The 26,458-nt window shown below is 46.3% G+C and overlaps 1 protein-coding gene across 26 annotated transcripts in view; it reads left to right on the forward strand.

The window, feature by feature from the left end:
- Positions 1 to 23,705, forward strand: part of LRRFIP2 (LRR binding FLII interacting protein 2) — a 119,022-nt gene extending 95,317 nt beyond the window's left edge. For 19 of the 26 annotated variants that reach the window (XM_072598910.1, XM_072598909.1, XM_072598932.1 and 16 more), the window contains 10 exons: positions 7,338 to 7,508; positions 9,131 to 9,223; positions 10,790 to 10,882; positions 14,464 to 14,565; positions 14,738 to 14,870; positions 16,369 to 16,418; positions 17,398 to 17,518; positions 20,684 to 20,763; positions 21,603 to 21,707; positions 22,792 to 23,705. In XM_072598910.1, coding sequence (XP_072455011.1) covers positions 7,338 to 7,508; positions 9,131 to 9,223; positions 10,790 to 10,882; positions 14,464 to 14,565; positions 14,738 to 14,870; positions 16,369 to 16,418; positions 17,398 to 17,518; positions 20,684 to 20,763; positions 21,603 to 21,707; positions 22,792 to 22,902 — 1,059 coding nt within the window. In that variant the 3' untranslated portion in view covers positions 22,903 to 23,705. The remainder of the gene's footprint in view (positions 1 to 7,337; positions 7,509 to 9,130; positions 9,224 to 10,789; positions 10,883 to 14,463; positions 14,566 to 14,737; positions 14,871 to 16,368; positions 16,419 to 17,397; positions 17,519 to 20,683; positions 20,764 to 21,602; positions 21,708 to 22,791) is intronic. The other 7 variants (XM_072598917.1, XM_072598922.1, XM_072598934.1 and 4 more) reach the window with 3 other exon arrangements.
- The last annotated feature ends 2,753 nt before the right edge of the window (positions 23,706 to 26,458 follow it).

A 26,458-nucleotide genomic window follows, 5' to 3' on the forward strand; every position in this document is an offset into this window, starting at 1 on the left:
ACACGAGATGTGATGTGTGATGTGTGATGTGGAAATGGTGGGGTGCATTATTGACCCTGAACTTCCCATAGCGGCAAAAGTTATCCTAGTTTGACACGTGTCCTAGTTAATAACTTTTTATTTTCTTCAATTATGTAAAGATAGTTTTCAGCACTCACTTTTATAAGATTTTGAGTTCCAAATTTTTTTCTCCTTCCCCTCCCCAAGACAACAAGCAATCTGATATAGGTTATACATGTACAGTCATATTAAACATATTTCCACATTAGCATGTTCTGAGATCATCTATCTGGCTCTCCCTTTGACTTACATTAGACTGTATTATCATGCTCTTCCTACTCGTGAACATTCCCCTTTCCTCATTTTCTTCTTCTTCTCATTCCTGACGATGGCTGTTACCCCCAAGTTTGTCATTGTCTTTTTTTCCCTACCAACTCCACCTTAGTGATCTCCAAGAGCCATAGCTTTATAAATTCCAAGTTGGTTGTTCCCATGTCGGTGTCTCCAGGCATTAGTTCTTTCTACCTCTCCAGTGCAGCGCTCTCTCTCTCAGCCACTGACTGGGTGTTTAATAAGAACTGTCACAGAAACAATGAGGTGCTTTAAAGTTTGCCAGGGTCATTGTACATTCTCATCAGAGCGTGACAACAACCCCACAAGGGAGGGGGTGTGAGTATCAGCCTAGTTTTTTTCTTTTTTTAAAAAATTATTTATTTATTTTTAGTTTTCGGCATTCATCTCCACAAGATTTAGAGTTCCCAATTTTCTCCCCATCTTTTCCCTCACCCCACTCCAAAACATTATACATTCTGATTACCCCTTCCCTCAGTCTGCCTTCCCTTCTATCATACCCCTCCCTTCCCTTATCCCCATCTTCTCTATTTCCTTGTAGGGCAAGATGCATACCCCATTACCTGTATTTCTTATTTCCCAGTTGTATGCAAAAACAATTCTCAACATTCCTTTCTAAACCTTTGACTTCCAACTTCTCTCCCTTCCTCCCTCTCCACCCATCACCACTGAGAAGGCAAGCAATTCAATATAGGCTATATATGTGTAGTTATACAAAAGACTTCCATAATAGTCATATTGTGAGAGACTAACTATATTTCTCTCCATCCTATCCTGCCCTCCATTTATTCTGTTCTCTCTTTTTTACTTCTAATTACTCCCTCCTCCCATCTGTCCTCCCTTCTATCATCCTTCACCCTGCTTATCCTTTTCTCCCCTACTTTCCTGTAGTTTAAGATAGATGTTCATACCAAATTGAGTGAGCATGTTAATTCCCTCCTTAAGCCAAATGTGATGAGACTAAGTTTCACTTTTTCCCTCTCACCTCTCCCCTTTTCCCTTTCATTGAGAAAGCTTTTTATTGCCTCTTTTATAAGTGATAATTTGCCCAATTCCATTTCTCCCTTTCTCCTCCCAATATATTTCTGTCTCACCCCTTCCCTTAATTGTATTTATTTAGATATCATCCCTTCCTACTCAACTCACACTGTGCCCTCATAGTCCTTCCAGCTATTCAAATACTGACAAAAGTCTCAAGAGTTACAAATATTATCTTTCCATGTAGGAATATAAACAGTTCAACTTTACAAAGTCCCTTATGATTTCTCTTTCTCATTTATCTTTTCATGCTTCTCTTGATTCTTGTATTTGAAAGTCAACTTTTCTATTCAGCTCTGGTCTTTTTATCAAGAATGCTTGAAAGTCCTCTATTTCATTGAGTGACCATTTTTTCCCCTGAAATATTATACTCAGTTTTGCTGGGTAGGTGATTCTTGGTTTTAATTCTAGTTCCTTTGACTTCTGGAATATCCTATTCCAAGCCCTTTGATTCCTTAATGCATAAGCTGCTAGATCTTGTGTTATTATGATTGTGTTTCCATAATACTTGAATTGTTTCTTTCTGGGTGCTTGCAATATTTTCACCTTGACCTGGGAACTCTGGAATTTGGCTATAATATTCCTAGGAGTTTTTCTTTTTGAATTTCAGGAGATGATTGGTGGATTCTCTTAATATTTATTTTACCCTCTTTTTCTAGAATATCAGGGCAATTTTTCTTGATAATTTCATGAAAGAACCTGTCTAGGCTCTTTTTTTTCCCCATAGTCCCATAATTTTTAAATTGTCTCTCCTGGATCTGTTTTCCAGGTCATTTGCTTTTCCAGTGAGATATTTCACATGGTCTTTTATTTTTTCATTCCTTTGGTTTCATTTTGTAATTTCTTGGTTTCTTATAAAGTCATTAGCTTCCATCTGCTCCATTCTAATTTTTAAAGAACTATTTTCTTCAGTGAGTTTTTGAACCTCCCTTTCCATATGGCTAATTCTGCTTTTTAAAGCATTCTTCTCCTCATTGGCTTTTTGGACCTCTTCTGCCGTTTGGGTTAGTCTGCTTTTAAAGGTTTTTTTCTTCAGCATTTTTTGGGTCTCCTTTAGCAAGGTGTTGACCTGCTTTTCATGGTTTTCTTTCATCTCTCTCATTTCTCTTCCCAGTTTTTCCTCCACCTCTCTAACTTGATTTTCAAAATCCTTTTGAGCTCTTCCATGGCCTGAGCCCATTGCATATTCTTTTTGGAGCTTTTGGATGCAGAAGCCTTGACTTTGATGTCTTCCTCTGATGGTCTGCTTTGTTCTTCCTCATCAGAAAGGATGTTCTGTTCACCAAGAAAGTAACCTTCTATAGTCTTATTTTTTCCCCCTTTTTGGGCATTTTCCCAGCCAGTTACTTGACTTCTAAGTCCTTTGTCAAGTGGAGGCTATACTCTAGGGCCCTGTAAGTTCTCAGTTCCTCCAAGGTGGCACAATCAAAGGAGAGGAGTTTCCTTCTCTCCTGGCCTATGCTCTGGTCTGTGAGCAGCCATAAGTACTTTCTGCTCTGAATCTGTGAGTAATATTCCTTCTCCAGAACCTCCACCAACTCCACCATGCCAGTGCTCTTCCTCAGCCCAGAACTGCCACTCAAGGCTGAGACCCAGATCAGCAGCTCGATTACCCCAGGGTCTTTAAACTGAGGGCTCCAAAAGTGGATGCTGCTGCCACAGTGGCTGCCACTGCCCTCAGGCTGGAGCCAGACTGCATTCCCTTCTCACCCAGGTGAAAAAGCTTTCTTACTGACCTTTGAAGCTGTCTTTGGTATTTGTGGGTTGAGAAATCTGGGAACCACAACTGTTACCTATGATTCTGTGCCCTGAAGCCTGTGCCAGTCCTGTCCATGGCCCAGCTGGGCTGCGCTCTGCTCCTAGCCTGGTGCGATAGGCCTTTCCTTTTGGCCTTCCAGGTTGTCTTGGGCTGGAAATCTCTTTCACTCTGTCATTTTGTGACTTCTGCTGCTCTAGAATTTGTTTAGAGTAATTTTTTACAGGTATTTGATGGGCTACGGGGGTAGAGCTAGAGCAGGTCCATCTTTCTATTCTGCCATTTTGGCCCCACCCCCTGTCAGCTTTGTTTTGAAGATGAAAAAACTGAGAGAGGTTGAGTGATCCTTCCAGTGCCATACAGCTAGTCAGTGTCAGAGGCAGGGTTCAAATGTATGTCTTCTGGGCTCTTAAATGCAGTACTCCTTCCACTTTGCCAGGCTCTATGGGATGTGTGTGCATGTGCGTGGCATGATGGGAGTGATGTTTCTCCAGTTGTGTTTGGTCCAGCAACATGTGGAAATGAACAGAATGAATTGTTAAAAGTAAACTCCTCCTTATTTTCCCAATCCTAAACTCATTCTCCCTCCTCATGTTATAGTTTCCTTTCATTATACTGCCATTTTCCTCATCCTGCTCAGGTTCAAAACTGCCTCCCTTCATTCTCCTTCCCTCTTTCACTTATTCCTCCAAGTCTTTCTGATTGCCTTCATCCTCTGTCATATTCGCCTCTTCCATGTTCGTTCTCCTAACACCCAGCATGGTCTCAGTCCTTGTAACTTCATTCTTGCCCTGGGGCCTCTAACAGCCTCCTGCCTCTCTTACATCTCTTCCAGCACTTGGACAGAGACTTGGGACTCATTTGAGATAGGGGCTTCTCAGCACCTGTATGCAGATGCACTGGTAGACCTCACTATTTAGTCTGATATGGTCCTTGAAAAAACATTGTTGGTGGCAGCTTCTGTAGTCCAGGGACTTAGTTCAGAGAGGACGGATTAGTTGGAAGCCTGAATTTAACTTGAAAATCAAGTCCCCTGAACAATACTGAGCAAGTATAATGGGTAGCAGGGTTAGGGGAAGGGGAACGTTGATGGAAGAGTTAGCAGCAGCACTCAGACTCAGACTTGGTTCTGAGGAATTTGTGGGAATGTCAGATGGGGAAGGCTCATAGCTGAGCTTCAGGTGCATTAATTAAAAATTGCCAATAACTGAACCATTATGTAAATTTGAAATAATCAGTACTGGCTGGAAACATCTGTATCCTTATGACATAAGTAGGAAGGGAAGAAAAATCAGTCCTCCAGTTGCCATTTTATTTTTTCCCCAATGACATGTTAAAACAATTTTTAAACATTTTTTTTAAAGTTTTATCCTGTGCCTTCCCCCATCTTGCTGAAATCCACTATAGGTTATACATGTGGAATCATGTAAAACATTTCTATGCTTTGTGCAAGAAGATTTGAAAAGAAAGAGAAAAATAGCATGTGTTAGTCTGTTTTCAGACAGTATCAGTTCTTTCTCTGGAGGAGGGGATGGTGTGCTTGAGACTGTCTTTGGACTCTCAGGCATTCACAGTTCTTCATCCCACAACAGTCGCTGTTGCTGTGTACAGTGTTCTCTGGGTTCTGTTCGTTTGACTTTGAGTTTCACTTTTGTTCACGTAAGTCTTTCCAGATCTTTCTGAAATCGTCTTACTTGTCATTTCTCATAGCACAATAGTGTTTTATCACCAGACAGAAAAGATGAATTGTAACCCTCCGGTCATGTACCACACAATCATCTGCCATGTCTTGTTCAGCCATTCCCCAATTGATGGACAGCTCCTCAACTTCCAGTTCTTAGCCACCACGAAAACAGCTGCTATAAATATTTTTATACAAACGGGTCCTTTTCCCTGTTCTTTGATCTCTTTGTGCTACAGACCTAGCAGTTGTATTCCAGCTACCATTTTATTTTATTTTATTTTATTTTATTTATTTTTTTTTTTTTTACTATGATGATTTTTTTTTTATTACTGAAATATGATACACAGTAAGAAAAGAAAAAGAAACATATTATAAACTTAAATATTGAAATTTACATCCAGCTACCATTTTAAAGAGAGATTGAACTAGAAGTTTTTGTACCATTATGAAACAGCTTTCTCTTTATTATTAGAGTTATTATGATACATTAGTTTATATCACAGAGCTCCATTATTTCCCCCCTGAATGGCAGCAGCATAGTCACCCTGTAGGGTGTGATATCCTGGACCTAGATACCTAGAGGGCATGAAACCTCCTCCCAGCCTTATCTTATAAGTTTTAAGTGAGATTGTGTTGTGATGAGGTGTTTTTTCTGATACTTTTGATAAATGATATCCCTTTGGATATATCAAATAATGGACACCACTGGAAAAAAGGCCTACTTGCCATGGACCCATGGTAGTGGGTCTAGTCGGTGTTTCCAAAGTATTGATTTTTAAAGGCCATGCTAGCCCAGCCTGCTCATCCCTTTATTCCCAGCCCTAGTAACTGGTTCATGCATATGATCTGAAGGCTTTTTACCCTTAAAGTTGTGGACAGAATTTTGATTTTTCTGCTGTTGATGGCAATATAGTTTTCAGTTATCTTTATTTAGTCCTTAGCTTTAGTAGGAAAATTGTTCCTAAGTAAAAATTTTACCTAAGACAGGGTAAAATAACTTTTTATGCAGAGTGATTTAAATGAAAAGTTATTTTAAAGGCGGTCATATTTTTACTCGTGTTGCTTCTTTATTTAGAAACTTATGATAATTAGAAATAGTTATTAGCAGATAAGTTCATATAATTTAGAGAGGCTAACATAAGAGAAAATTCTTTTCTTTTTTCTTAAAAAATATTTATTTATTTATTATTAGTTTTCAGCATTCACTTTTATAAGATTTTGAGTTCTAATTTTTTTCCCCTCTCTCCACTCCCCCCTTCCCAAGCCAGCATGCAGTCTGATCTAGGCTCTACATGTATAGTCATATTGAACATATTTCCACATTAGTCATGTGTGAAAGAAGAATCAGAACCAAAGGGATAAACCATGAGAAAGAAAAAAGGAAAGAAAATTGTATGCTTCAATTTGCATTCAGATTCCACAGTTCTTTCTCTCGATGTGGGTCTTTTGGAATTTTACTACTGAGAAGAGCTATGTCTATCCAAGTTGGTCATCACACAATGTGCTCCTGGTTCTGCGTACTTCACTCAGCATCAGTTTCCATAAGTCTTTCCAGGTTTTTCTGAAATTTGCCTGCTCACCATACTGGTATTCCATTCCATTCAAATACCACAACTTGTTCAGTCATTCCCCAGTTGGTGGACATCCCCATAATTTCCAATTCTTGGCCACCACAAAAAGGGCTGCTATAAATATTTTTGTACATGTGGATCCTTTTCCCATTTTTATGATCTCTTTGGGATACAGTAGTGGTATTGCTGGGTCAAAGGCTATGCAGATTTATAGCCCTCTGGGCATAGTTCCATTCAGTTCTCCTGAATGATCAGTTCAGTTCACAGCTCCACCAACAATGAATGATTATTGTTTCAGTTTTCCCACATCTTCTCCAACACTTATCATCTTCCTGTTTTGTCATGCTAGCCACTCTGATAAGTGTGATGTGGTACCTCAGAGTTGTTTTCACTTGCATTTCTCTAATCAATAGTGATTTAGAGCATTTTTTCATATAACTATAGATAGCTGTCCAAAAACTGCCCATAATAGAAAATTCTTAAGAAAATATTAAGGATATAGGTCAAAATCCAAGAGAGTTAGGAATTTACTGTGATGAGAGAGTCCTGCCTGCTTGAAGTTAATAAATACTATTGGCAACATCAGTGTGCTTCATTCTACAAGTCATGCATACTGAAGTCCATGTTGCTTCCAAGGAGGTCAGAGGAGGATGACCCCACCTTTGGCCATCACAGGTTCCCCCTAGACAGTTTCTGGCTTGTTGAGGGCCTCTTTTCTAAATATAAAACCTCAGGAATGACTTCAGGTTTTCATGGAAATGTGTGTGTATATGCTTGCTGCTTACAGGAGTGAGCCCTCAAAATGTCCATCTTCTGCAAAAACGTTGATCTTATCTCAATCTTTGTGGTGTTTTTAACCTCCCAGCTTGGGGTCTGTGGTGGCCAGAGGAACCTGCCCTACCTGGCCCTAAGACCCATCTCCTTACCTTCTCCTTAGGACTCTTTGGCAGCCGTGGAGGAGAAATACAAGAAAGCCATGGTCTCCAATGCCCAGCTTGACAATGAAAAGAATAACTTGATCTACCAAGTGGACACCCTGAAGGATGTGCTTGAGGGTCAAGAAGAGCAAATGGCAGAATTCTATCGTGAGAATGAGGAGAAGTCCAAGGTAAGCCTTTGTTGGGCTTGTTGCCCACTTCGCTGGGCACTGCTGCCTCTCATCAGGCAGCAACATTCGTGGCAAGACCCTGTTGTCTGGCTTCAAGAGCTGGGCCTTTCAGTTCAGAGGGTACAGATCTGGTTATTGGAAGCCTTGGAGGACACCATTTTTTCATTATTCTTGGTTTTTCAGTGACTGGGATTATTCCACAGAATTCCAAGTATCCTGGCCTGGTAAATTCACTTCTTTCTACAAACTCTGTAGATACTTTGATAACAGAGTTAAGCAGCATCCTACTTGGTTAGAGGAGACAGTTATCTGGTTACTTGAGATGAATGAGGGGGTGGAGGTTGGGTGATAATTTTCCGGAGGTTGGTAAGAGATTTGGATTTCCAAGTTTATAATCTATGAATGGAATGACTAAAAAGTGCAGAAGAGAAATAATCCAACACCTGTGTATTGCTAGAAATCCATTGATTGCTTTCATTTAAGTGTTAAAGAAGCAAGGTATCCCCTGAGCATCTGTTAAATTCCTCTTGAAAAGAACTGAACGGACTTGTCATGAGACACATGGAGGGGTTGACTCCAGCCTCCTCTGTGGCCAGTGTGGTCCTTCAGACTAAGATGAGTGACTCACGTTCACTGCTCTAGACTGCTTGGAGCACAATGCCCCAAGATCATGGTATTGCCCTTATTTTACAGATGAGGAGACTGAACCTTAATGAGATAAAAGGACTTGCCCAGATTACCCAGCCTGGGAGTGGCAATCTCTCTGACTCCAAGCTATGGCTCCTCCTGCTGGGCAGGATGGTATTGGTGCCCACTAGCACAGTTAAAGATAATGAATTGTCCTGGGCCATTATAAGAAGGAAAAGTTGGTGTTTTGGAAAAAACCCACAAGAGAGGCATATAGTATTCTATTGGGAAACCTGTTCTAGAATATGAAACCTATACTACCCAGTGACATTGGTGCTTTTGCTCCTGGCCCCTTGACCTCAGTAGAATTGTTCATGTTCATGTAACTCATTTTGAGTTTAAAAATGAAAAGAATACTTGGATGTTGCTGGGTTAGTGCATGTTTTAAGCCCTTAACTAAAGTATCTGCTTTTTATGAGACTATTTTCCAAAGCTAATTTGGAAGTTCTCACTTTGCCTAGACACCTTTGTCATCCCCTAAGAAGCAGAGACCCAGGGTACTTTTTCTCTTTGCATTCACAGCTTCTTCAAATCCCATCATTCTGAGTTTTCTCATTCCCAATCAGTGTTGCTCCAGTTGTTAGGACATTCATATCCAGGGCCTTGTGTGCGTGTGCGTGTGTGCATGTACACATACACACACATGCAGACAGAGCGGCAGTAAGTATGAGGAGAAAGAACTCACTGGCGTCCCCCCAGTTGTCTTTTTCCCAGGCTGATCTCAGTGGGATGTCCTTATTCCTCAACCTGCTTTGAGAGTCAAGAAACTTAATTCACCGCGAGGTTAATAATTTTGTAATCATTGAATGAGACACTCAAGTTGAAAAGCCCAGCGAGCCTTGTTGGGGTTCTCTAGTTTTAGCTGCGAGTGGGGGTGGCGCTGGGTCCTTGGTCTTCCCTAGTAGGTGAGTGAAGTCCTGTCTGTGTGCCGACAGGAGCTGGAACGTCAGAAGCACCTGTGCACTGTGCTGCAGCACAAGATGGAGATGTTGAAAGAGGGCCTGCGCCAGCGAGACGAGCTCATCGAGGTAGGCACAGCGGGGCAAGGGCTCAGGCCTGGAAATAGCTGAAACCCATGCATCCTCTCTGAACTCTACTCTGTCCCTGACAGTGGCCGGGCTCCTGGATCCCAAAACACCCTGGATGTCTCCTGGCCTAGAAGGGAGACACAGAGAAGATTCCCTCCATTTTGTCTCTAGTTGGCTCAGAGCTTGTTATTGTCCAAAGTAGGGGTTCTTCTATTAGTTAACTCAATTGTGGCCTTAGTGTGTCACCTGCTGAGCCTTCCTCTTGGTTTTCTCTCCTTTCCTAAAGGGAGCAGTGGCCTTGTCAATTCTGGGCGATACTCAGCCTTCCTTTCAGAATTAGGACTTAGGAGAGCTCAGGGTTACTATAGACTTCTCTCTGGGTCATTCCTTGTATTTGCTGCTGAGATGCCTGCTTTCTGGCAGCCTCCAGGAGGCCCTTAGCACATGGGATGTTCTCAGAAGACCTCTCTGGCTCGACAGATCAGAGCCACTGTCAGAGACTTTGCTGTAGAGCCCTGCCAGGGCAACACCCACTCTGCTCACCCTGATAGAATCACTCTCCTTTTTGTCATGTCCAACTCCTCAGATGCCCATGGCCTGTAAGGTGGATGGGTTACCACAAGCTCTGGGTTTATTTTGGCTCTTCTTCATGCCCATGCACCATGTCATGACAACAGTGTAATGGAGCTGGATCTTCCTGTTCTGGTCTGTTCTTGGAGATTGGGTGGGGAGCACAGGCAGCACAGAGAGGCAGCAGTGAACAAAGGGGTGCAGGAGGTGCCCAGAAAGTCCCCTGAAGACTGAGGGCTCTGCCACGGAGGGGAGAAGAACAGAGCTGCATTTTAATTTGTACGTTTTCCTGCCCAACGTCGATTCAGATTCTTAGTGAACACTGATGGTAATTGGCTCATGTTGACTCGCTGATGCTTTACTCTCATGTTGTCCAGTAAGGTGGGAAGGTGTCTGGTCAGTGGCGCAGGGGATGCAAGGGTCCGTTGTACTGTCTGGATGAGTGGAGAAGGCTTTGTGCTTCTGCCTTTGGTGGTTGATATTCTCTCCTTGGGAAGGGCTCAGCCTTCTTGAGGTTGACAACTCAGAGTCCTTTCCACCATTCAGGCCAGCATCAGGGATTACACGTGGAGGGTGCCCTGGGTGTGACAGACCCTGCTGTCCCCCTGCTGTCCCCTTGCTGTCCCCCTGCCGCAGCGCTTCTCTCAGCTCTTTTGTTCGATTTTGAAAAAAGGGGAGAAGAGAAGTCATGGCATCCCAATCCCAGCCATCTTTGCTCTTGGGCCTCTTGCCTGTTTTTTTGAGACATACAGAGTAATGAGTGTGTGATTACGGACAGAGCTCGGAGCTTGCTCAGTTTGAATCTAGGTCCTTTTAATAGCTGGGTGATCCTGGGCGAGTCACTTCCTGCCTTCTCCTCTGCAAGGCAGTCACAGCCCTGTCCTGCTCTGCTCATCTTTCCCTTGACCACTTTGCGGTTCTGTTTCTTCCTTGGTTTTCCGGTTTCCTTGCCTCCTGTTTTCTTTCTGCTTCTTGGTTATTTCTTTTCCTCTGCAGGAGAAGCGATGCATGCAGCAGAGAGTAGACACCATAACCAAAGAGTTGTTTGACCTCCAGGAGACACTTATTTGGAAAGATAAAAAAATTGGGGTATGAGAAGAACTTGGGCTTTGGGGAAAGTGTGCTGTTTGGAACAGACCGATGTGGGTTAGTTTTTTCCATTTCCCCCAGCCCCGCCCCCCAATGTATCTGCATATTCAGTCAGCATCAATTGTGAACCAATGGGGAGGTGATGAGACCTGTCCCTCCCACTGCTCGCACAGAGAGTCCCTCGTTGTTCACAAGAACCACTTAGTAAATGGCACTTCAGGCAAATCCAGAGGCCCCTGGTAATCCACCGGAGTGACAGGGCAGGACAGGCAGCTCAGCCAGCTCTGAGCTGGGGAAACAAACTGGGGTGGGCCCCAGGGTTCTGCTGTGGCCCTGTGCATCTAAATGCAAACCCAGAGGGGAGTCCAGCACCAAAGAAATGAGGGGAAGAATGGGCAGCATTTTATATCTCGTCAATCCTTGGGCTGCCCACAACTGAAGGTAGATAGGAAGTCTCAGTTTTACTGTAAGAGGAGCTAAAAGACTGGATTTTTATCTTTGAAATTTATTTGCATTTAGGTAGGTTTTTCCTGTCCAGTTTTATCAGGGAGCATGTCAGAACTGAAAGGCTCTCAGCCCCTAAACCATTCAGTGAAAAAACAAAAACTTTCTTAGGCAGGTTTTGGCACTCTAGGGGCTGTGGCTGCTGTAGCCTTAAGATGGTACCTGTCCAAAAGGGACCCTTTTGTTAGAGAGCTTTACTGTGATGGCAGAATTAGGTCTCATGGCCCCTATATTCCTAAGCTCCAAAATGGTCCTGGGAAGCTGCTGTCTTCTCTAACAATCAAGGTTAACTAATGGATTTTCTTAACCCAAGGGGAATTTTTGTTCTCAGGGTGTGGGGGGATCTCCTTCCATGAAAGAAGCAGTGTCACCATTTACAAGACACATGCCTGAAGCTTCAGCTTTAGTCTTTGAATTTAGTTGCTTAGTGAGTATAATATGCCCATTTTCTGTCCATGGGCCAAAGTTCAGCATTGGTCTGGCTCTCTCCTATAATTTCTTCTCCACCTCCTTCAGCTAGCTCTGTGCTGCAGAGACCACATGAAGGCCGCTCACTTGGCCTGCCCAGGGAGAGCTTTGCTCATACTTTTCGAGAAAGAGTTTACTGGCCTTGTGCACCCTGACTTCTGCCAGCTTTAATAATAATAAAGTTTGACATCAGGGGAAGGAGATTAGACCTCAAAAGAAATATGTAATTTTATTTTTAAAATAATCATATTTAAGAAAACAATTGTTTTCTTGTAATAATACAAGGTCTGTGGTGATGATGGTCAATGTAATATGTGTGTCGTCAGTTGCAATTCACTTGATTCCATCATAAAATATTTTAAGGGGTTTCAGACTTCCTGGTGAAAGGCTTGGATTTAATGGATGTCTTCTTATATTCCTGTCTACAATTATGGGAAGAGAAAAGTGAAAGTCCATTCAGGAAGAAACAAAACCAAAACAAAAACACCCACCACCAAAGCAGGACAGAGCTCTCCCACCATTTGTGGTTCCACATCGGTCTGTTCTAAATAATCATGCATGAAGATAGCCTTGGTTTAGAAGTCGTTTCAATATGGCATGTTGTTGGCTTGGCACAACCATTGTCCTGTTTATAGAATTGCATGTTCTGCATGACGCTGAGCACATGGAGATTATCAGCAGAAGCCAGGATGGTGGGTGGCTTTCAGCACATGGAAAAGCCTCCTTTGTGCATTTCATGGTGAAATCTGTGGAAATGTTGCCTTCTTCAAGCCCAGTGTTTGCAAGGTGCTGAGAAGATGGAGTGGGAGGAGTTGGGGGGGGGGGTGGTCCTGCCCTCAGGGAGCTTCCTTTGTCCTAGTCCCATAATTCACTTGTCTCACATTTGGGAAGCTGTTGATGTTTAAGTGTCAGTGTTTGTGTAATTCTGAACACTAAGGGCTGGTTTGGTGAACTCTTGGATGTGTGAAAAAGCCAGAAGGAAGGCATCTCTGGGGACAGAAACTGTCCTGGACCATGGCCTCATCCATCATCTCTCCTGGTGCTCTGCTCAGTGGCCATGGAGCCATTAGCTGAGGTACTGGCCCATTTCTTCTGCCAGTTTGCTGATCTGGTAGCCTCACTCTTCACCACCTAACCTTCACTTAATGAGATGAATGCAGGAGACATCACGTAGGTGAAAGATTCAACCCAGATGGCATTTTGGTGCTGATACCCTTAGTCAGAAATTTTCTTAGTAAGAGTAAGTCCCTTCCAGGAATCCTGAACTCAGATGCATTTGAAAGAGTTCAGGTTGTTTTGATTATACACTGGGGATGAATTTTAAGATTTAAGATTTGTATCATCCTTAAGGAAGACTGGGAGGTCATGGGAGGTGACCTCTTGGTGAGTGGTGATAAGAACACAGGACTTGGGGTCAGAAGGTGGGCCCCAGGTACTTCTCTGGGCCTGCCTCCTTATGTGTGATGTGATGCCAGGCTCCTAGGGCCTGCTCTGCCTTCCTCAGGAGACTCTGATGAGGATCTCACCAGGGCACCCACTCTCAGGCACCACAGAAAGAGCAGCTGGGTTTGCCATGGTTCTGCAATGAGCTTAGTTGTGCTGTGGTGCCCATTCTCAGCTTGGCATTGCCAAGGGAGGCACCATACACTTTGAAACAGTGTTCTCGTAATTTTTCCATATGATTTGGTTTTTTATTGGACAAAGTTAATTAGATTCCATGAACAGCTCTAAGTGGCTGCTGTGTCCTCCTGCCCTGGAGGATCTGAAAGGCTAGTAGGGGAAGAGCATATATGCCCAGGCACTATCATGCACATTATAATGTTTAACCACTAGCAAGAGGCCCTGCTGGGATTTGAGAACGTGAGCCCCAAGTTAATTGTGTGTCGCTGTCTTAGGAGGGTGGCTGCTGTCACCAGATGGAACAGATCTAAGTTGTTTTCATCTAACAGATGTCTGGTGATCTTTTTTGATGGCATCAAGCAAATGCGTTCTTGAGTTTTTCAATAATAAGAACAGCGGCCAAGCTCCAGCCTCAGTGCACACCAGCCTCTGTGCGAAGTACTTCACCGATGTTAGGTGCTACAGGGGAGAGACTGAGACAGTGCTCAAGGGTCTTGCCCAAGGCCACATAGCTAGCAAGTGCCTGAGAAGGGACTGGAACTCATCTTCCTGAATCCAAGCCTGTGCTCTATCCGTTTTACCCCTTAGCTGCCTCTGTTTAATCTGACTGTATCACCCGCACCCTTCCCACCTCCACCCCCCAAAAAATTAGACTTTGAGCTAAGTCACCCAGAAAACCTTCATGGGTTATGTATCTAGTTCTGTCTTCTCCTTCCTCTTCCTGTTGATTCATAGTCTGAAAAGGAAAGGTGAGCATCTGTGCTCGCTGCATCAGTGTGTGCGAGCATGCTCTCCGCTGTGAGCATGCTCACTGCACAAGTGTGTGTGAGCGTGCTCTCCGCTGTGAGCTTGCACATGAGCACCTGTCCTTCTGGAAATGGTGATTCCTCTGGCTTTCTGTCCCCGTGCTCAGCTGGGCCTTGGGAGATCTGTACCTCTGCTGTCTGTCACACTCTCTCTTCTTTCCCTGCAACTCTGCCCCAACCCAGGCCCTAGAGAGGCAGAAAGAGTCCCTTGACTGCATTAGGAATGAGCGAGATGCTCTCAGGGAGGAGCTGGCCGAGCTGAAGGAAACCCTGGAGACGGGAGAGGTAGGTGAGCGGTTGTCGACCCCCCCAGCACTACTTGCCAGAGGCCAGGCACCACTTCCATTCCCAACTGGCCCTCACACATGTCCCGGCTGGGCCTCCATCGGGCAGCCGCGTCACTGAATGCTTAATTTCCTCGAGTGTTCTCATCTTTGATGATTTTTTTGTCTTTCAGAAGCATGGTTTAGTCATAATCCCTGATGGCACTCCAAATGGTGATGTCAGTCATGAGTCTATGGGGGGTGCCATCACTGTGGTATCTCAGGAAGCAGCTCAGGTCTTGGAATCCGCAGGGGAAGGGCCCCTAGGTAAGAGCAAGCCCAGAGGCTGGGAGGAATCGGGTCTCTGTTGCCTGAACGTGAGTGTGTGGGATCTGTGGCTCTTGTGGGCAGTCAGGTGCCAGACAGGGACGCCAAGCCAGCCTGAAGCTCTTCTGGACCATAGCCTAGACTGGAATCAGAAAGATGCCTGACCGCTCTCACTGGGTCTTGCTCAGAAGAGACACTCAAGGGCCTCCTTTCAGCCAAGAAGCCTGTATCTGAACTAACCATTGGGAAGCTGAACAGAAGTGGGTTAGGTGTCCACATAATTTCTGGAAAAGAGGGAGCAAAGGGAGCCTTGCATGTGCATTGGAGGCTCCCTTCTTGCCGGTGTTTCACTTCTCTGCTTTCGTTCTTTGTTAATCTCTGGATCACAGAGAAGCTCTTCTAAGTCTGATGCAATCCCCGTTGATAGGACAGGCTGCCCTTCTGCCCAGAGCACAATCCTCTCAAAAGAAAGGGGATATTGACATAGACTGACAAAGTGCAGTGAGGTTCCCTCATTCATTTTTTAAAGGGAATGCTGGGTTTCTTTTAGGAGTCTTTGTAGGGAAACGAGATGCTTAGCAGGGACCATGGCAGGCGAGAGATGCAGGCAGGTAAAATTGATTGAAGGGAGCTTTTGACCGCAATAGCATGACTGGACAGAAAAGTAGTGGTTAGGCCATGAATTGGGACCATGGAGGGCTGGGTGAGGAGAGAAAAGAGGCCTAGTGCAGGTCTGATATTCTGTAGGAAGAATGCCCTGGGGCTTTGACTGCTGACCTGGAAGTCTCCAGGCTGCCACTGTCAGAGAGGAGTTTGCATTTTGGCAGCTTCAGTCACTAAAGGCCTGTTGCTGGCAGGGACAGCCTATGGCAGGGGCCAGTTAGACCTGGGTATCAGTTGTTTCTGGGCCTGCCTTGTGTCTTCTTCCCAGTATTCTAGATGGCTGATAATACAGGGGACGAGGGAGGGTCTGGTTGTGGGGCAGGATGCCCTGTGAATTCCTCCTCAAATGAGGAGGGCTGGGCCTGACCTCTAAAGTCTCCTTCACCCTTCTCCTGTTCCCTGCTACCTGGGACCCAGACCTGGAGGTGTTGTCACTCATCCCATGAAAAGCCCTAATCTCTCATATCTTTGACTGAGATTTTAGAGTCTATTTCCTTTGGAAATCGGCAGCACTGGGGTTATTGGATTAACCTGCTTCCTTCTGATGAGGTGATGCCAGTTTTAAACAGGCACCTTCATGTTTCCTGTTGGGATTCTCCTGGGTCTTAGGGAAGTTCTCTCTGTGGGGTGGAAATGGGATCCAAGATTTGATGAGTGCTTGGAGTCTTTTACAAGGAGACTGTGCTTTCTTTTTATATTCTCATGATGTATTTCTTTAAATGTGCTTGAGAGGGTGTGTTGTAATTAGCCACGAATTCTAAGCATTATCACTTATTCAGAAATAACTCAAATAATTAAAATTTTACCTTCTTTCCTGTTTTTTGGTTCATCTTAGATGTAAGGCTACGAAAACTTGCTGGAGAAAAAGAGGAGCTGCTGTCTCAGGTAAAGATGAGTGCTTTGTGTGCTACTTGTGGTGCAGATGTTCAATAAGGAAAGGAAAGTGTCCTGGGGCCAAGGTTCAGAGTTCAACTCTACCAGACTTGGACTTGTGTGACCCCAGGTCACAAGTCCTAGAACCCCTGAGGCCTTTATCTCCTTGTTGTAGAAGATGGGAGTTGGCTGGATTTCCTCTCCCCCACCCCCCCACCCCAAAGGCCTAGACTTCAAAACATCTTTAGTATTTCTGGATTATAAAGTCTGAAAAATAAAACTCTATTTCTAAACAAGGTGGTATTTTCTTTGGGGGTCATGGCTTTACTCTGTTTTCCCTTTCAAGATTAATCCAACATGTGCATCTTTTTCCTGATCTGTAATTTGTTGGATGGGCTTAGCCATCCCCACCTTCAAATTCCTTGGGAGTTAGTGGCCTTCCCTGAACCTCTTCAGGAGCTCTGTCTCTCAAATAGGGCAGTGGGGGCGAGCCGGCCTTTGGGGCTGGCTCTCAAGATCTCAGAAAGGCAGTTTGTATTAAAAGAGGGTGTATAGGCCTTCATTTATCTTGGTCTGGAACTAAGGTTTTCTTGGGCTTAGGGCACTTAAGAAGTCCTTGAGTCATATGTCCATGAGCTGTTAAATTTATGAGGAGCGAGGAAACCAGCCCCAAAGCAGGCATGGGACCACTTTGTGCCAAGGGCGTCAGGCCAAGCTCAACAGTGTGCCTTGCTCTCCCCTTGTCCCATCACGAAGGTATGGATGAGGCGGTGAACATTTGTGATTAGAACATCCACAGCAGCCCTAAAAATGAAGACCAGCTCCCTCTCCCTTCAGAGAGGACACAATTGGTAATGGGAGGTGGGTTTGCATTGTGGAGAAGTGCTCCTGGTGCTTCTTGGCCTAGCCCTCCTGGAGCCAGCCTGAAGTTTTGCCTAGAAAGCTCAGGTGGCAGAGGGCCCTTGTGTTATGGTATCTGTCCGGATTTCAGATCAGAAAGCTGAAGCTGCAGCTGGAAGAAGAAAGGCAGAAGAGCTCCCGGCATGACGGCCCATTTGGAGACCCTGGGGGATTGGAGAACGGCTCCGACCTGCAGCTCATCGAGATGCAGAGTAGGTGGCGAGCCAGAGTTTGGGGAGGGGGAAGGCCCCCCCCCCCCCCCCCCCCAGCACCCTGTGTTCCTCCCTCTTTCTCCTCTGGATCTCCTGGGTATGTTTTTAGGGTTTTCATTCGTGAGGTCTTCAGGTAGTGAGGACTCAGGGGTCTCAGGCTGCTCAGCACAAGGTGAGCTGCAGATCAGCTGTAGGAAAGCCTTCAGGGACCATCCTCCTTGTGGTTCTCTGTTTGAGGCCCAGGTGCAGAGGGGTCTCCAGGCTCAGCTCTCCAGGGCTTCCTCCCCCTAATCAAATGCTTTTTCATTATCAATTCACAGTAGACATATTGGCACTTGTGTTCCTTTCTTTTGTGAAAGGAAGGTGTTGTGGGCTGAAGCAAGTGGTCAGGGAAAGCTGGCCCAGTTGTCTTCTTGCATTTTCATTAAAGATCCCCGTCCTGTGTTGGGGTGAGAAAGTAGAGCAGGGATGGGGAACCTGCAGCCTTGAGGCTACTTGTGACCTTCTGGGTCCTCAGGTGAGGCCTTTTAGTTGAGTCCAAGTTTTACAGAACAAATCCTCTCATTAAGGGCATTGTTCTATGAAGTTTGGGTTCAGTCATAAGGTCGCAGCTGAGGAACTAGAGGGATACATGTGACCTTGAGGCCACAGGTTCCCCATCCCTGAACTAGACCCATGTACATCCACACAGATGTAACTCTGTATACCACCCTCTCTCTCCCTTCTTCTCTCTGCCGCTAGTCGTGGAGGTGGGGGTAAGTTTTACCTCCCATCAAGCCTCTGGGCATTCCCAGGTTGGCTCCCCAGTTGTGCCCTCTGTGGTCAATCAGGACAAGGGTGGTCTTCCTTCCCTCACTGGGACAGCTGTCATGGCACCTCAGGATCCTGGTTTCCCTTCAACCTCTCAGTGACCTGAACAGGTGATACTCAGAGCACAGCCCCCCATTTCTGTGGTCTGAGTGGGGCAGAGGATGCCTCCCTGTCCATCCCAGGAGACCTGACCTCTCTTAGGAAAGCCTGGTTGTCATGTCACACATTGAACTTAAGAGGCCATGAAAGTCCTCAGATAGGGTTCTTTTTTTAAAAAAATTATATTTTTAACTTTGTTTTTTAATGGCCAGATGTTTGCTGATGTCAGGAAAATAATTTTTTTCATCTCAACACTCAGGAAATACTTGAAGTTCATTAAACTTGGAGAAAACCATAAAATTCAAAAAGAGAATAACCACGCCCAGGAGTCGAGTGGTCCTTTGTCCTTGGAAGGATCTCAGGGCACAGTCCTGCTGACATCTCAGCTACGAAAGTTCCCTTAGTTTATCTCCCTCCTCATCCTCTAACTCAGGCCCAGCGATAGTGGTGCTTAGCAAGCCCGACCTCACGTCCGGAGTGCAGGCCACAGGCTGGGACCCCGATGCAACGGCTTCATTCAGCTCCTCAGCCCTCAGGGTTTACTGATTTGCCCTCAGACCTTTTTAAAGAAAATTGCCATCAGGAAACACTCTCCCTTCCTCTTCCGCCTCCCCCCACTGCCAGTCTGCACTTAGGAGGCTGTTTTGTATAAGCTAAGGCTTCATATTTCTTACCTTTATACTTCATTTCTTTGATTGTGCCAGGGACTCAGGCTCCAGAGGTCCTGGCTCTCTCACTCAGGGTGTCGGCCCTCGCTCCCAGCTTTGTGGTCTCCTTAGATTGGATAAGCACATCTCTGTCTTTGTCTAAGTCAAAAGAATCATTTAAGAACTGAAGCTGGTTATGGGCTTCTCTTTCCACACAGGGCAGCCTCCTTGGATGCCTTCCTTCTCCCCTTTGGACTCATCAAAACTTGTTTCACTTGTGTTTTAAGAGCACAGTTTTGGAGCCCTGGGCTGGGTTGATCAGTAATGACCCTTCAGGCTCTGGGGTACTGGCTCTGAGCCTTTGAAATCTGTGGCCTCCAAGTCCAGGTACCCACCACGCACTGCTTTCATTTTCGTTAGTGAGAATGAAATCTAGAATGGGATTTCTTTAAAGAATCAAATGATCATTAAGATGACTCAAAAATAATCATCTCTTCTGCTTTTGGGAGAGAGAAGGCTCTCAGCCGGACATGCAGGGGCCTGGCCTCAGGCGACATCACATCCACTGTCCTTGCCTGCAGCCCCATCTCTCCCCAGAAGTGCACCCCCCAGCACTCACCTGCGCCCATCCTCTGCACCTTGCCCGGGAGGGAGCAGGGAGACAAATACCCCCTGTGGAAATGACCATTTTTAGCGCTGGATTGGGATCTTTCTTTGTGTTTATATGAATCAAAAGAAGGAGATGGAGATGCCCTCATTTTCTGTTGTGGGCCGGGAGAAGGCACCATTATGCACAGATGGCTAGGCCCGAGTTCAGATTCCGTCTCAGACACTTCCTAGCCGTGGAACATGAGAGGCAAGTCAGTTTGCCTCTGTCTGCCTCATCTGTAAAATGGGAATAATTATAGCCCTTCCCTCTCAGGGTTTTTATGAAGATCAACTGACCTTAGCACAGAGCCTGGCACATAGTAGGTGCTTCATCAGCGCTGCTTCCCTTTCTAATATCAACCCATGGCCCTGTCTTGTGTGGCTGACAAATGGCTGTCTCAGTGCCCTTCAGTCAGGGGACTCCCAGCCCCATTGCTTTTCTCTTTCACCAGGATGGTGAAGGCCCCCAGCACCATCCCTGGGGAATGAGTCCCAGTTCTCTCCCTGCCCTTTGTGAGTTCAGCATTTATGATGTGTACCTATGGTACCCGAGTAATGAGAGCCATGCAGAAGACAAGGGCATGTGGAGGGACCTCAGGTGGGCCTGGAGCGGGAGGTGAGGTCTTCAGCCTTTGGAGATGGGGGAGAGGAAGGCAAGCACCTGATCTAGGCTTTGGGGTGGCACAGGCTGCGTTGTCCAGACAGGCCAGGCTGAAAGGGGTCCAGCTGGATGAGCTGGGGCTCCCACCGAATGCCAGGATCCAGGGTCTACATTTTATGTATTTGGGGCCCACTGAAGACTTTTGAATAGAGAACCATCTTAGAGGATGGGGAAGGGGCTACAGAGGAGGAAGACTGGGAGCCAGAACCCCTGTTGGGGGCTGGGTCTCCACAGAGGCAGACACACAGGCCGTGGCTTCTGACACCTGCTTGGAGCCCTCATCACTGTCTTTTGTTCCAGGAGATGCCAACAGACAAATTAGTGAATACAAATTCAAACTTTCCAAAGCAGAACAAGATATAACAACCATGGAGCAAAATGTGAGTGTTTTCTGGGATGCATCCTTTCATTTTGGAGCTGGAGGGGACCTCCAGCCATTTAGTCTAGCCCATTCTGAAAGGGGGCCCCTGCTGGAAAGGGGCATCTGTCACAGCCTCCATTCCTCACAGGGTGTGCTTGTCATTGCCTCGGCCCCCACATTGCTCCCAGTTCTGGCCCCTGGGGCTAAGCCTGTTCCTCATTTCAGTGACTCCATCCTATTTGCTGTGTTCTGCTCCTGATCCCACTTTGCCCAGGCTTGAGACCCTCCTCAGGTGTATCAAATGACTGTTTGGACACAGGACATCCAGTGCCCCTGAACCCCTCCGTATTGGCCAGAATCTCATTCTGTGGCTGACTTATAGTAGCCAGTAGGAGGATCCAAAACATAGTTTCTCCAGTTAACAAGTATTATGGGGGAAAAGTTTAAGAGACTAGTAGTCCAAATGAAAATCCCTTGGGATCCAAGTCCATGCTCTTGCTCCAACTCTGTCTCCTTTAGCCCCTTGAATGACTGTTGCCTCAGCCCCCAAGAGATGGAGAACCACAAAACTTGAACGTGGGAAGTGGCCCAGCCCCCTGAGGATTGTCCAGCTGGAATCCTGGGGTGGGGCGGTGGGGTGTTTGGATTTATAAATAGCGCTCTGTTCCAGTGGACCCATGAGTCTCTGGCAGTGACTGTGGGCTCGGTACATTACTCAGATGCTGGTTACATGATGTTTCTGCCAGTGGTTTCTCACTGTGCCAACTGGCTCTCCTGCTGCCAGCCTCCTTCCATGGGCTCCAGGTTAGGGGGGAGCATGCTGGAAGATGTGGCCTCACAGGTGGCTCCTGCTTACAGATTGGGAGGCTGGAAGGGCAGGTGGCAAGGTACAAGAATGCAGCAGAGAACGCGGAGAAAGTGGAGGACGAACTCAAAGCAGACAAGAGGAGGCTTCAGCGTGAGGTACTTGCTTTAGAGGAGATCTCGAGGGGTGGCACCTGCATTTGAAGAGACCTGAGAGTCCAAGCTTTGTGTGTGGTTTCTGGGATGGCAGGAGGGAGGGAGGAAGGGAAGGAAAGAGAAGGGCAAGGGAGGCAGAACACTGATCATTGGTGTATCTGACAAATGAAGTGGGTATTTCCACGGGTCCTTTGGTTGAGCACTTCTGGCCCGTGGCTATTTGGAGGGTCAGCCTGACAGAGGCTGCATTCCGGTGCCTCAGAATGGGCCACAGTGTCCATATACCTGACTTAGGGATGGCCCTGCCTAGCCTGGGGAAGCCCAAAAGCCCAAGCAAAGTCCTTGCCCCATTATCCTCCTGGTCATGCTCTCACAGAAGTTGGTCCTGTTACCAGATCCATTTATCCAGCCTGAATGCATCTCTCTCCTGAGTTCCAGTTCTCCTTCCCTAGTGCCAGCTGGACATGTCTGTCCAGATGAACTATGGGCATCTCTAATTGAGCACCCTCCAAATGGAATCAGCTTCTCTCTAAAGCAGACTCCCCAAATCATCCCTGGCACTTCCATTTCCATTCTCCCACCTCCCATGACTGATCCAGTAGCAGGCAGCACTCCTGCTGCTCCTCTGCACCTTTCGCATCTCTCTCTTTCTTGGCTACTCAGCCCTTTTACCTGGACTCCAGCAACAATTCCCAGCTGGGCTCAGGTATTTCTGAGCCTTCCTCTCCTCCAGTCTGCCTTCCACAAATCTGCCAAAATCACCTTCCTAAAGACCAAGCGTGACCCCTAGCACATGGCTCAGACGCTCACCATTGGGTGTCCAAGGCTGCTCCAGTCACTGCACTTTCTGTAGGCCCTCTCAGCCCCATCAAGGGCCATCTTCACTATGGCTTTGTTTCCCAAGAGTTCTCCCATTGTTCTCACAATGAGACCTTCTTTCTGTTTTCTCTCCTGGGGGCCATGAGCCTTTTTTAGTGCTTTGCATTTCCCACCTCCACCTGAGTACAGGTGTTTGTCTTGGGGACTGAATTGAGTATGGACAGCTTGGTGTCGTATGGTGCCTGAGCTTTGCTGTTTCTCTGTACAGTTACGGACGGCCCTGGATAAGATAGAGGAAATGGAGATGACCAACAGTCACCTAATGAAGAGGCTGGAGAAGATGAAGGCCAATCGGACAGCCCTTTTGTCCCAGCAATAGACAGCAGCACTCTGTCTGTGGCCTCCTCACTTGGGACTCTGCCCATCTGGGCCTCTCCCCGGGCTTGGGTCAACTCAGACTTTTCCCCACCATTGACACAAACCGTTTGAATACCCAGCTGTTCAGTAATATTTTTGTTTGGTGATTAAAGTGGCATCCTTTTATCGTGTAATTTATGAGAGAATGAAACCGGTTTGAATCTGTGAATGAATTGGTTTTTATTAGCAGTTTGATTCTAGAGGAAAAGCTGGTCGACCCCTATGATTTTTGAGCCGTAGAATCCCAGCTCCCCTCCGCTCCCCCTTGTCATCGTCTGAAGGCTTAGGGCTAGCTGCTGATGCCCAGAGGAGCAGAGGAGGAGATGGCTCCTGTGCCTGCTTCTCCATGGACTTGCTCAAGACATCTTGCAACACAAGTGCCTTCTCCGTGGTGCAATTCAAACACATTAACCCTGAAAATCAAATAACGTTTATATTTTTAAGAGAGACGTGTGGGGCTAGGGCAATATGTTCAGTGAACTTTATATGTTTTAATGGAAACTTTTTTGTAAAATATTTAAATTTATATCAGAAAATGTTAAATGTATATAAACTTGCTTTACTGCATGGGTCACGGCACAGCTGAGGTCCTAGTCTGTTGTCATGGGACGTCCAAGGCCCGACGCTCTGAGGAGTAGGGAAGTTGTACACTGTCAATTGTATTTCATCTGCTGCGTACCTTTGGGATGAGAACTGAGGAGTCATGGTGGGGAGGGGAGGGAATAGGCAGGGGAGGATGCTATTAAACAGACACTTTCCAGACCACTGAGGGCTGTCGCTGAGTTCTTTGGAGCCCTGCCTAACCCATCCTGCCCTGCTTCCTTGAACCTTTATTTGCAGATAGAAGTCTGTCGTCCTCAGCGAAGGCCATTGGCAGGGGTTGGGACTTCTGTCTGCCTGGGGTAGAACAATGGCCATTTCTTTAGATTTTAGACACCACCAGTAGTTTCACAAGATTGACTTGAAAAAGAAAGATCCATTAATGGATCCATTGTGTCTTGCACCCATGAGCTCTTTAATTGGGTCAGAATTAGAGCAAGAAGGCTGCTCTTGAGAAATCCAACCAAAGAACCAGTGGTGCGGTGAGATGGAGGAAAACCCTGAAAGGCCAGGAATGTTCAGGGGAAAGTCCCCTTTGGTCAGACACCCACACTAGCGATCAACACCCCTTCCTTCAAGCTCCTTCCTTGGACTAAAGTGACTCTTCATAGAAAGAATTCTAAGGGAAACGTGGCTCAGTGTAACAAGACAATGAAGGGATGGCCACCATGATTTGCATGTAAACGTGGCCACTGTAAGAATCACCAATTTTTAAACTTCAGCTGAGAGGACCAGGAGCTTCTGGAGCCTTGCAGGGGAGGGGAGGGAAGGAGTCACCAAAGGATTAAAACCTGTCACTGTGAGCTGTTCCTGGGGCCAGTGTCGGTTGGAAAGTGAGCATTGACGGGTACAACTGCACTCCCTTGGCCTTGAGTCAGCACTCCTCCTCCCCAGTGGTCCTTGAACAGCCATCACATGTGTAGGTAGAATTAATGAATTTCTTGTCTTTGATGGACAAGTAATGGTTGGAAAATTCAGTCCCACATTTTGTGAATACTTCTTATACACAAGGCACTCATTGGTTAAAAAATAAAGTCTGTGCCCTCCAAGAAATTAAAATCCAGTTGGTGTAGGGAATGTGGGAGATGTACACAAACATGATAGGAAATGATTTAAAGAAGGGTCAGAATGACCAGAGAATGGAGACTGGCAGAATCACACATCAGGAGGCTGACTCAGGGAAACTGCATCGTCGCAACTATGCCTGGAGGGTGTGAAGGGGGAGTCACGGGAAGCAAGTCTGGGAAGATTGGTTGGGTTCAGATTGCTGAGGCCTAGAATGTCAAGCTAAGAAGCTTTTAATTGCAGAAGGGCAGCTGCCAATGGCTTTTAAAGAAAGCTTACTTTGACAACAGCATGAAGGATGGGTTATGGATCAGGAGGCTACTTCAGTAATTCAGGTGAGACGAGGGTCTGTGCTAACCTGTGCAGGGGTCAGTATCAATATGAGTAAGGAAGCTGAACGGGGAGAGGAGATGAGCATCCAGTAGGTTTTATTTGCAATGTTGGTGCCGACAAGCAGCTGGAGATGGAGGGTGAGAGTCTGAGAAGTATTTGGAGCTTTCTGCTTGTAGGTGTTAGTTCCAGCCATCAGGGTGGATGAGATCACCAAGAGAAAGCATAAGAAGAGGGCCAGGGCAGGCCCCTCCCCTAAGGTGGAAGGGGATTGACTGAGGAGCCCTCAGAATGAGAGCAGAACTTGGGGTCACTGTCCATCTTGGGGGATCAACAGCACTAGAGGCCCCTAAATCTGGCCACTAGGAAGATGGTGGAGATGGTCTCAGTGGCCAGCCAAGAGTCCAAGCCACGGGAGGGTTCAGGAATGAGTGAGGAGGGGAGGGGAAGGTTGGTCATTTTAGGGTTAGCAGTGGGGGAGAAGCACTATTGAAAGTGATGTCCCAGGGCACGGTGCTTGCCTTGGAGTCCAGCCTCCCAAGTTCAGATCCCATGCTTCACCTTTGTACTAGTTTTCTGGTCCTGGGACAACGAGGTAAAGATGGTGGGTTGGCAGTTGGTAATGTGCCAGGAGAGAGAGAAGGCTGGTTAGACACCTTCAGAGACAAAAAGGAGCTCTGAGATCAAGAAAGGAAAACCTGTGTAGGGAGGAGAATCCGAGCTTAGTGGGTGCGAAGAGAAACCGGCAGAGTAGGTCAAGGAGACCTCAGGAGGAAAAGCCAAAGAGTGGTGTACAGAGAAATGGGTGCTCAGTGGGGCTAAAGGCTGGAGAGGGGCCAAAGAGGACAGACTGAAAAAGCTATACAGTTGTTAGCAGGTGAGATCTTTGGGAACGTGGAAAGTTCTAATGCTGTAAAGTGGATGATTTCCAAGCCTGTTTCTCCATCTAATATGATGCCCATCCTTGACCCACAAGGCTCTCTAGCATTTGCTGAAGAGGTGCCTGTCTTCGAAATGGCAGGTCCAGAACTTGTCCTTCCTGCTACGTCCCCTTCCCCCCAGCAAACCCAACACACAATCTCGCACTATCTCCCTGCTGGCAGCACTGTGAGAAAAAGCATTCAGTAAGACTGTAGAAGAGGATTTCAAAGATGAAAGCTGAAGGAAGAGGACCCCTAAGAGATTAGATTTGCAAAGAGAAGGCCTGCCTCTCCGGTGAGAATGGAGAATGGGATACTTTTCATCTGTGAAGTAGGTGAGGAACCACAGGCTCTTCCAAGTGGCCTGCCAGAGTTCCCAACAACCAGGGTCATCCACCTCCCCTTTGAAGATAAGACAATGAAGGTAAGGACTCTTTCTGCTTCTGTCCTGAAGCCCAAATGTGCCTCTTCATAACTTCAGTCAATGTCTGTCAACCAGTATTTATTAAGGGCATACAAACCCCAAAGTAAAGTAGCCCCTTCCCTCAATTTACACTCTGTCAGTGAACATGGCCTTGACACAAATAGGTACATACAAGATAC

Source organism: Notamacropus eugenii, chromosome 3 (assembly GCF_028372415.1).
Source record: "Notamacropus eugenii isolate mMacEug1 chromosome 3, mMacEug1.pri_v2, whole genome shotgun sequence".
Taxonomy (NCBI): Eukaryota; Metazoa; Chordata; class Mammalia; order Diprotodontia; family Macropodidae; genus Notamacropus; species Notamacropus eugenii.